This window comes from Watersipora subatra, chromosome 7 (assembly GCF_963576615.1).
Source record: "Watersipora subatra chromosome 7, tzWatSuba1.1, whole genome shotgun sequence".
NCBI lineage: Eukaryota > Metazoa > Bryozoa > Gymnolaemata > Cheilostomatida > Watersiporidae > Watersipora > Watersipora subatra.
Genome location: NC_088714.1, coordinates 10,171,575 through 10,181,898, shown reverse-complemented (window position 1 = coordinate 10,181,898; position 10,324 = coordinate 10,171,575). Strand labels below are relative to the sequence as shown.

Genomic DNA, 10,324 nt, shown 5'->3' with positions numbered 1-10,324 from the left:
TTTTGTTGCAATAATAGAAAACAAAAACGTGGATATTGTAAAACAATATAAAAAGATTTTGAAAAACTGAGCACTATCCATTGATGTCTCCTTGCAAATATTGACGATAAGCTTTTATTCTATTCTGGAACTCGTAGCTCGCTGTAGCCTTGACTTATTACCTTTCGCATGGCTTCAACAAACACATCTATGAAGAGTTTGTTGTCCCTCGCAAATTCCAGCACAATATTCTTGTATTTGGAGTACTCACAAGGTGTGTCATTTTCCTTGGCCAGCTTAGGATGCGTACAAGTAGCCAGTGTTTCCTGTGACACCCAAATAGTGAGCAGATTATAACACAGTCAGTGGCACATTCTGAATACGCATAAATATCTACCATATTTTTGCAGACTAAGACACACGGAATCTCTGTACATACTAGTTAGACAATTAGCAGTTCATCTTATACTCTGGAGTGCCTTATGTAAGAACATCGATGGTGGACAAAAAGTGAGCATACATTGGCCAAAACAGGTAGGCAATGCTATGCAAGATCCATCTGCCTAGCATGGATCTTACATAGCATTACCAATGTATCTTACATAGCAGTGCATGACCCATGGGCAATGCTTGGGCTAAGGTATCAGTTTTAACTGTCATCAGAGCTTTCACAAAAGCCAGAACCTTGAACAAACGGCTATGAAACACAATTGCATAATAACAAAATGGATCCAGGCTTGCCTGATGCTGCCATCATGCAGCTATTAAATCCCAACACAAACGACAAAGAATTTGATGGAAGAATATATATCAAAAACTGAATTTAATTCTGGTGTAATATTGACAGTAATTGTTAGTGGTTCAAATTGTTTAAAATATCTGACTATTTTATTTTTGTAAGATGCATAAAATATCTATTTTATGCGTCTTGCAATCTGGTGCATCCTGTGTATGAAAATACGTCCGTTCACTGTTACTAATACAATGCACCCTCAGCATACGATTACCCTCACATACAATCTCTTCACCTTACATAGTGAAACGTGATGATTTTTCCACCTCGCCATACAAATCTTATTTCACCATACGAATTTAAGAAATATTTCACCCGAGTTCAAATTTGGCAGTTGATGTGCTTATTACGTACATCAAAATAACAAAGACATTGAAATGCTGTTCGCCAAAAATATTTTTACAACGCCTGAAAGAGACACGATGACCATGCCTTTTTGGTTCAGCAATTCTCATGTGTAAAGCGGTCATATTTTCCCTTTAAAATCAGTAACAGAACTGGAGTTGCAATCACTTTAAACAGAAGGTTAGACAACTCCGTTTAACCTGGTAACAAAGATCCACTTCATTACGAAAACAGCATCGTTGGAGCTGTGTTGCCAAATAAGTTTGAAAAATGTTTTAAACAGGTTCACTAAAAGTTATAGTGAAAGTGAAGACAGAAACTACAGTGAAGTATAAAATTTTAACGATTAAAGGTTGAAATTCCGTAAAATAGTTAAAATACATACTAAAACTTGGCTTTGTGTGTTTAGTAAGCTAAACTTATTTGAGATCAATTCAAAGTTTATGTTATATGTACGTCTGTCTTGAAGGTAAGAACTCCCTATGGTACTTTCTGCACAAGATATGTTAAAATGTTACATTTTATCGCAGATCATAACCACTAAATGCACTAATTACAATAAAGTTACTGTAGGAAACCGTAGTTACTATGGTTAATATACTATTTTGTTACTAATTTTTAATATGCACACTTGTATAAAATTTTGACAATTTTTACCACGAGATGTTTGCATTATATAATTACTATGGGTTCTATACCCCTACATACGATTTTTCCCCATGATGCCAACCTAGGAATAGATCAAAACCGTATTCTGAGGGTGCACTGTACTTTCACATACAGTACCTACTCACCTACCAACACCTACACTAATACTAATTACATATGATTTGATGCACCGTATGGCCAAAAAAGTCAGTGTAAGCCATCATCTTGTAATGGCACCCGGCTTGCACAGTGACACACCATGCGCCATAAAATGCCAGGCTCAGTGACACGCACGATGACACGACACGCGCAGTGACAATACACGCGCAGTGAAATGCCAAGATCACGACACACACAGTGGACACGGCACGTGCAGTGACATGACACGCAAGATGACATTTGAATGGCAGTGACCACATGAGATAAAAGCTTGCATCCTATGAAACATTGAATGCATTATAAAGATTGGTAATATTCAAATCCTACCGATATGCTTTTTATACAATGAGCATTGGAGGTAAGTTATGCTGGAAAAGAGAACAAAAGTTAGCCAGTGCTATATAAAGATGTTGTACGTACCCCAGGTTTGTAGGCTGGATCCAAGTAAAGCATCATATCATAGGAGAGCATGAGGTACCTGTCGGTGAATCTTTGCCGCGACCACTGGTGCCTGTAACATGGCACACTGAGCAGATATTTGTAGGTAGGATAGGATGTGTTGTCTACTCACACAGGATGGAAGCAATTCATTAGATACCGTAGTATCTATTCTATGCCAAGTAATTCAATGAGGTTAAAGGGTGGCTGAAACACTCTCGCAAGGTCAAGGTTAATCATTGCTGATAGAACGACGTGATATTCTGATCTCTTTGTACATAACCCAACAGTAGTTTCTACCATACAACAAAGAGAGACAACCTTTCTAGCAGTTTAATTTTTGAATCATTTTATGAATGTTAGGGAATGATCTGGGTGGCTTACATAGACCTGCCACTAGTATGCAAGTAAGCTATGAAGAGACTCTTCATAGCTTACTTGCATGAAAATTTCAAACTCTAATACTGCATTACTTCTGTATGTTGTATGAGATTTCTGTACAAAGTGAGACCTAGAATGTTGGATATTTCAAAAGTTGAACTGTTTAAAAATTGTACAGAATAGCTTTGAGTAGCCTGTGGTACAGACAAATTATCCCTACATAAAATACCCTGTATATATATTGACCTTCAAGATTGTGATGATGAGATAAAATAATGTATCTATCACTTGCAGAGACCATATCTAAGAAGGCCAATTAACTCTATCACCTATGACGTAAAACTATAGTCTAAAGCAGCGTTCACATTAGCCGATTTCAAGAAGATTCTCTTGGCGATTTTCGCACTGTCCGAGAATCACATCATGTGAACATAGCAAACAAGCCCTAGACCGCTTTTGTCCAGAGAGAAATTTTATCGGGCAGTGCCCCCATCGATGGCCAAATTTTCAATTGAAGGAGCCAATGAAACCACTTACACAATGAGTTATTTGTTGTTATTTAAAGTGAAGGCCCATATTTGTTTTCACATTTGTGCACGTTTTGTCATAGAGCTCTGAAGCATCAACGGAAGCTCTTCCGTTAATAGCACCCTGAAGGGTGCTATCAACGGAAGCTATGAAAAAAGCAATGCTATCAACGGGGTGCTATCAGTCAGCCATGACTGATAGAACCAACGGAAACAATCAACAAAATGCAAAACCTGATTCACTAGAACTTTATCAGCTAAAGTTATCTGACCCTGCAAATAAAAACTGTTAAAATCGCCCATTTTTAGTCCAAACTCGGCCTGGAGTGGACGAAAAAAATCTGGCCGATAGCACCCATAAAATCATGCAGAAATCCGCCACAAAAACGTGGTTTGCAAATCAGCCGATGTGAACACAGCTTCATCTAGTATGATAGATATTTCTGTAACAAATGTTCACTTGGCAAATTGTATTTAGCACTTTTATCCACTTCTGACCAAGACGATACGTATTAATCCAGTTAATTTCACTCCTACAACCTGCCAGCAAGGTGGTGCTATTGGTAATCAGAAATTTGTTTGCCCAGTGCAGCTGAAAATTGGAAGTTGAAGAAAATTTAATTTGATAGAAACTCAAATATGTGTGAACGCAGCTTTAGACTTTCTGAACCTCGATACTATTTTGATCTACACGTATGTCACTCAAAAGCAGAAGCTGGGCTGATGTCTGTGACCTAGCCCCATAGGCTGGCACTACCCATTTTATGGTAATGAACCAAACTCTCTGAGCATTGTCTTTACCAAAGCATCGATCAATTCATTGTTGCAGCTCTCAATAACTAACAAAAATCTGACTGAGGAATTTACAAAACATGGTCAAATACATTTTGAGAGTTGCTGCCTCCTTGAACAATAATAAACATAAAATATTTTTCATATTTCCAGTGAGCCAGTTAAACCGTAAGCTTATCTTCAAGAGATGATAACTCATAAGAGTATGAAACCTGAAAGATAACTAGTAAGATGACTAATTCATAGAGTTATTCAAGTACTAAAGCACTCTAATAGCAAAACAAAAATGGGCTGAGAATGCAGAGTTATTGAATTACAACTCAACACAACTCTAACAATAGATATGATAACAATAACATACGAAGTTGCTCCGCTTGGTTTTCTTATCTTTTGTTGGTACCATGACTTCTTTGATAGTGTGATGAAGAACTCGTTGTCAAACCAGTATTGATTCGGAGTCCATCTGTACTTGTAGCCTGAGGCCCAATAGTGCGCCTTGCCAACAGTATGAGCACCTACAAGGTAAGCACCATAGTAGCCTTATACACGGAGTAGTGAAGCAAATATGTATGTATTGAAGTTTTACATAGAACACTTCAACAGCCATTGGATCATTACTTGAATCACCAAGTAGGAAACGCTTCCACAGCGCAAACTACCCTGGTCATTATTCTTACTCTTAAATGTGGAGCATTTCAGGTTTGGCAAATCTTAAACCATCATTGTTAGTCGTACCCTAGGAGTCAGGTGTGCCATTATAAACCGTCAGGTGTAATAAATGCTTGCACAATGATTCCAACAAGCGCGAAGGCAATCGATTAGCGCAGGTGTAATGGGTCATCGGTCTAGTGAGCTGAAAGCTACAAGTTCAAGTCCCGTATGATGCAATCTTTTTTACCAACCTCTGATGATGGTTTTGGACAAACAGTGGCCACAGCTCCTATTATAGTAAAGATTATATTATGAGTCACACAAAAGACCCAGACATCGACAAGACTGCCTAATAACTGAAACAACAAAGATTTATGCGCCTTTCACGTCTCACATGGGAGTGTGTTGACTGGATGGCTGTGAGAGGACTAAGGTGTGCATCGTGCAGGTGCACCGAAAGTGTGCCATGTAACAACCCTACACACTGATACCAACAATGGAGAGCTTAAGAGAGGTTAATTCAACAATGCTACAACTGTTTTTTGATGACATGATATTCTGGGCATGTAACGTTGCTGAATTTACAGACTAAATCTGCCGGTGCTAGATCCAAAGCGTGATCTTTGTTTTCAGAGCACAGCTTCAACGAAGCTTTCTAAAGGCCGGTTCAGACTGCTTCGCAATATGCCAACATTGTCTTTTTGGCAATTATTAGTCGACTATGTGCACCAGAAGCCATAGGGAATATTATTATTCACAATTATTTATAGTTGATGTGCACCGGAAGCCGATGGCATCGTCAAGGCAACCAGTATGTTAGGAAAGATTGCAGCTGTTAAACTTTCGCAATAGCTTGTCGAGCTTCGACGATGGCGATGTTGATTAGCCATCGCGGAGTGCTTGATATGTATTTGCTTTCATGACATTTGCTGCAGGATTAGTATTCTATCCTTTCAGTAACTGAATTGTGCAATGAGAACACTATGTTGCAGACTATTCGCCGATGTAAACACGGATGGGTTACTGATAGTGCGAACAATGTTATTACAGATGATCAATAGTGCATTGTGAGATATGCCTAAATTTCGCAATATAGTGTGAACCAGCCTTAAATGTTGACTTGCAACAAAATTCACATTACAGTTATTTGGTATCAAAAGAGTTACCATGTCTTACTCTGATGTGTTGTATGTGCCAAATATGTGGAAATGTGATTACAAGCTCTTAAAAGCTAAAAACGAACAGTTAATCGCCGCCATCACAAAACCCCCGTAGATTGAAATCAGTTTGTTTCTCAGACGTAGTCATTACATTTGGTTATTGTTTTGTCCCGTGATGTTCTCACATAAATTGAAAGGCCAATAAAACGCTCAATATAAAACTTCTCGTAGCACTAGTTTATGACAAACATTTCGGGTTTTACCGAAGAGCCCTTACCAAATATAGATGCTCACCAATTTGCAGTTTTGTTTCAGATTGGTCTAATCGTCTTGTCGTAATCTGATCATGTGACCCATACTTCCTGGCAAACAGCGCGAATAAATTCTGCAGCATTTTTCAACTATCACAAGTGACCAACAGACTTGTCATGTTTATCAGAGGATGATATGCACTCCTTCGAGCTAAGTTTCAAAAATTAAATGAATTTACACACTAGGTTATAAGATATCAGTGCTCAAAATGACAGCATTACAATGACAATAAAATAGACGCGTAAAACAATAGACATCGTTTTATTGAATGCCTGAAGTACATTTGTGAAAATATTTTGACGAATGAGGTTGCGTGAAAGTGTAAGCAGAAGGCATATTGTACAACTACATCCCATTTGAGCCATTTTGGAAAGAGATTCTAATCTACGGCAGTCTCGTGATGGCGGCTATTAACTGTTCGTTTTTGAGGTTTTAAGAGCTTGTAATCACAGTTCCAAATATTTTGCACCTACAACACAACAGAGTAAGACATGGTGAATCTTTTGTTACCAAATAACTGTAATGTGAATTTTGTTGCAAGTCAACCTATTGACTATATTGACTAAATTCTGGTTGATATGAAACGACTTTTCTGCTCACCCATCATGGCAACTGCCTCCTTTTCCGTGACTCCAAACTCCTTTATGAGGTAGACGACAGGGTCTTCATTGTCAACAGGGAATATTTGCTTGGGGCAGTCTCCTTGCTGATCTGGGCGGCCATATGTGAACACCATTGTATCAGGCAGAGCCTTTTCTGGGTGTGAATCAGCTAAATTATAAGCGCCAGGTTAACAATGTGCCAATGTCAACAGTGTGAGGTTTAAACTGAAAATTTCATCGCAACCAATTGACAAATATTACCCATCATGCAGTACCATCTACACACAATACCTGACCAGCGTATGATAAGAAAACGGGTACAAGCTGTCAGGAATATTTCAACACTGGAAACTCCCACACTCTGGTTAGAAGAATGCATCTCTGCAGCTGTACTCACGTATATTCTCACAGCCAACTCGCACTGCTGTCTGGTATGCGAGAATCCAGAAATCAGCCTTTGAGATATGTCCCAGACCTTCACTGTTTACCCTTTCCCAGATATCATTAATTCGCGTAATGTACCGAGGCAGGCCTTCAACACGAAAACAATTTTTAGTACATACTAATACAAGTGTAATAGTTGCACAATTACACTTGTACGTAAAGGGTAGTTCACACTATATCGTCGTACATCGGTGTTGATGCCACAATACTTCGACAATCGTCGATGATAACAATGTTCACACTATCAAAAACCCATCTGGGTTTGCAACAGCAAATACTCCCTGACGTATGCTCTCATTTTCCTTTTTCGCAAAGAAACCTCTTTGTTTTCTCGTGCTGGAATCAAATACTAGTCCGCAGCGACTATCATGAACACAAATAAACAAATCACACTATCAGCGACTGAGAAATACTATTGTCAAAATGGTTCTCATTGTACAGGCAGTCGCCGATGCTTGATGAAATATCAGGAGAGTCTGACAACTGCAAACTTTCCTGATGTATCTGCGTTGCTTCGTCGATGCCATCGGTTTATGGTTCCCATAATCGACAATGAACGCAGAAAAAAACATCGACATGCGGTGATAGAGTGTGAACCATCCTTAACAGTCACTGACAAGTTACAAATTGAGCTGTAAAATGCAACGAACAGTACTGGAAATTGGTGTAGCACAGCTTCAAAACCAGTGCTATCCATAATCCAGCATTTCTAAGGTCAATAAGGTAACAATATCAGAACATCTAACTATTCGATATCAATAGACGCAATATTTGAATTTAAACATGCTACAATTTTATCGAAGTGTGCATGTCTGTGGTATTACTGGCATAAAGATGCAAAGCAATGAAAAGGAGTTGCTTTGGAATTATCTCCCTTTTATGCATACTAAATGTAGTTGCGCTCTATTGAATATTTTGTGAGTTTAATGGACATTTAAAAATTATCAGTGCTGTAAGTGTACTCATTAATACTAATGAGTACACTTACAGCTGGCCAAATATGCAAAGCAATGGAAATCACTTAAATTGTGCTTATCTCCCCTTAATAAGTACTAAATGTAGTCTATAGATGTGCTGTATCAATGTTTTGTGAACTTGACGGGTGTGCAAGAACTATCAGTCAGATGATGATGAGCATTTTATAAAAGCTGCACTCACATGCTATTAAGTGACTGCAGGGTATATTACATGTTGATAGCCAGAGAAGGAGGAGCTGCTCAGTTTTATTGACTGGCTGAATTCATGCCAGTGATAAAAACTTAAGATAAGTTAGTGAAGAATATTGGGTAACAGTGCATCTTAGGTCGGTACAACGCGCATACAACGCATGCGCATTGTAACTTATTAATATTATTAATAATATTAATGTGTAATAATAATATTATATAATTATTCTATTTATATTTATAGTTTGCTAATAAAATAGGTTTAAAACATACATAAAGTATTTTATTTATTTTCTACTGACCGTTGTATGTGCGTTGTGATGATAGTGTATGTGCGTTGTGATGATAGTGTATGTGCGTTGTGATGATAGTGTATGTGCGTTGTGATGATAGTGTATGTGCGTTGTGATGATAGTGTATGTGCGTTCTACCGACCTAAGATGCACCGTTACTGAATATTGTCTCTGCAACTAGTAAGTACACTATTTATGAGTCCAGGATTAGGCAAGATGGCCACTACTGGTCAAGCTCCATACACACCCACTTTCTGAAAACCATCTCAAGCATAGCTCAAACTTTATGACTGAATAGCTGGTCGGTTCATTCAATACAGCAGGGACTTGATGCTACTGATTACAGGCAGACAGAGTTCACAATGATAAACGTACCATCACTAGCGGTAGTGGTCAGGTCAACGCAACCCATACACCTGCCACCCACACACTGATGAAAAACCAGCCTTAATAGGCCTCCGATCATGGTTGGCACGGAGTCTATTTCATCTCTGATGTATCCAACCATCTTATTTATATTCTCCTTAGTCAGAGTGTCACTCGCGAGTATCGGTAGGACCAGGTGCACCATGAGCACCAGAGCAGCTGCCTTCGCCTACATATTAATAGGAAGTGTTATTGAACAAGATCTAATATGTTTGGGATTTGCGATAATTGACAATATTTACACTTCTAGTATTATTCAATAACATGGCAATCAGAAACCAATATGGAAATCTCATTCGACATCCAGATACCCAAGAGATAAATCATGTCTACTAACCCATCTCATAATCTCTTGCTTTTATAAAAAAAATTAACAGCACTGAAGATGCTGGAAAATAATATCAATATATATTACTAAATAACCCCAAAAGCGGGCATAAGAAAACTTACCTTCATAGCTGTTTCTGTCTTCAGAGCTATGAGAGAACACTGAATTGGATGATACAAGGTTGTAATATATGTAGTGAAGCCTATGCTAACCAGCTGCTTGGATGAAAATGCCCACACACCTGCATCCAATGTCTATTACCGCAGGTTGGTGCAAATGCCGAGCATAGTTTCTAATTTAATGTTTCAATTGTTCGAACCTGTTAGAATCGACACAAGTTCCTTATTTCTTTGCCATCATTAGAAGCTCCAAACTGGCAGGTTTGCTAACTGAGTTCTCTCAACAGATTCACATTACAGTTGACCTTCAGAAAGCTAAACGGTAGTGTTAAAAAGTCAAGCAGTGTATGATTCATCAATTTATGCAAACTGACCTTTAATAGATTAATGACAGAACTTTAGTTGAAAAAATGAATATGAAAGGCTCATTGCATATTTAAGCTGCTACTTTTTGTCACAGGTGAAAACAATAAATACATTGAATTTCAAATACCTGCTCTACATGAACAAATTTGAAACAATTAAATTTTTACAGTCTAACAAGCCGCCATTTATTAGAAACAAGATGAAACATGTCTAGGAAAAAAGGAGTTGTCAGCCCTTGAAAGCCTCTGAGCCAAGTATTTGCAGCCACGCGACCAGTGACTGAAGCAGTTAATGCTATGTGCATCAAAAATAGAAAACTGCCTGTATCCTTGTCATGTGAACAATTAATCTCGACTCATTTTAGAGTGTCCCTTGCCAGTTAACGACTTATCACA

At 38.3% G+C, this 10,324-nt stretch overlaps 1 protein-coding gene across 1 annotated transcript; it reads right to left on the bottom strand.

Moving 5' to 3' along the window:
• Positions 1-9,198, bottom strand: LOC137399959 (putative ascorbate peroxidase). The gene is made up of 6 exons (XM_068086235.1): positions 9,066-9,198; positions 7,185-7,319; positions 6,786-6,956; positions 4,424-4,577; positions 2,345-2,435; positions 1-305 (listed from the first exon to the last, which is right to left on the bottom strand). The coding sequence occupies exons 1-6, from the start codon at positions 9,196-9,198 to the stop codon at positions 120-122; spliced, it is 870 nt and encodes a 289-aa protein (XP_067942336.1). The 3' UTR covers positions 1-119.
• Positions 9,199-10,324: the final 1,126 nt, after the last annotated feature.

What these genes read in the sequence shown, in the direction of transcription:
- LOC137399959 (XM_068086235.1), bottom strand. Translation starts at nt 9,198, where the DNA reads ATGGTTGGATACATCAGAGATGAAATAGACTCCGTGCCAACCATGATC. An exon ending in GACCACTACCGCTAGTGATG is followed by an intron (nt 7,320 to 9,065) that starts GTACGTTTATCA and finishes TTCGTGTTGAAG; the next exon opens with GCCTGCCTCGGTACATTACG. An exon ending in AGTTGGCTGTGAGAATATAC is followed by an intron (nt 6,957 to 7,184) that starts GTGAGTACAGCT and finishes CTTATAATTTAG; the next exon opens with CTGATTCACACCCAGAAAAG.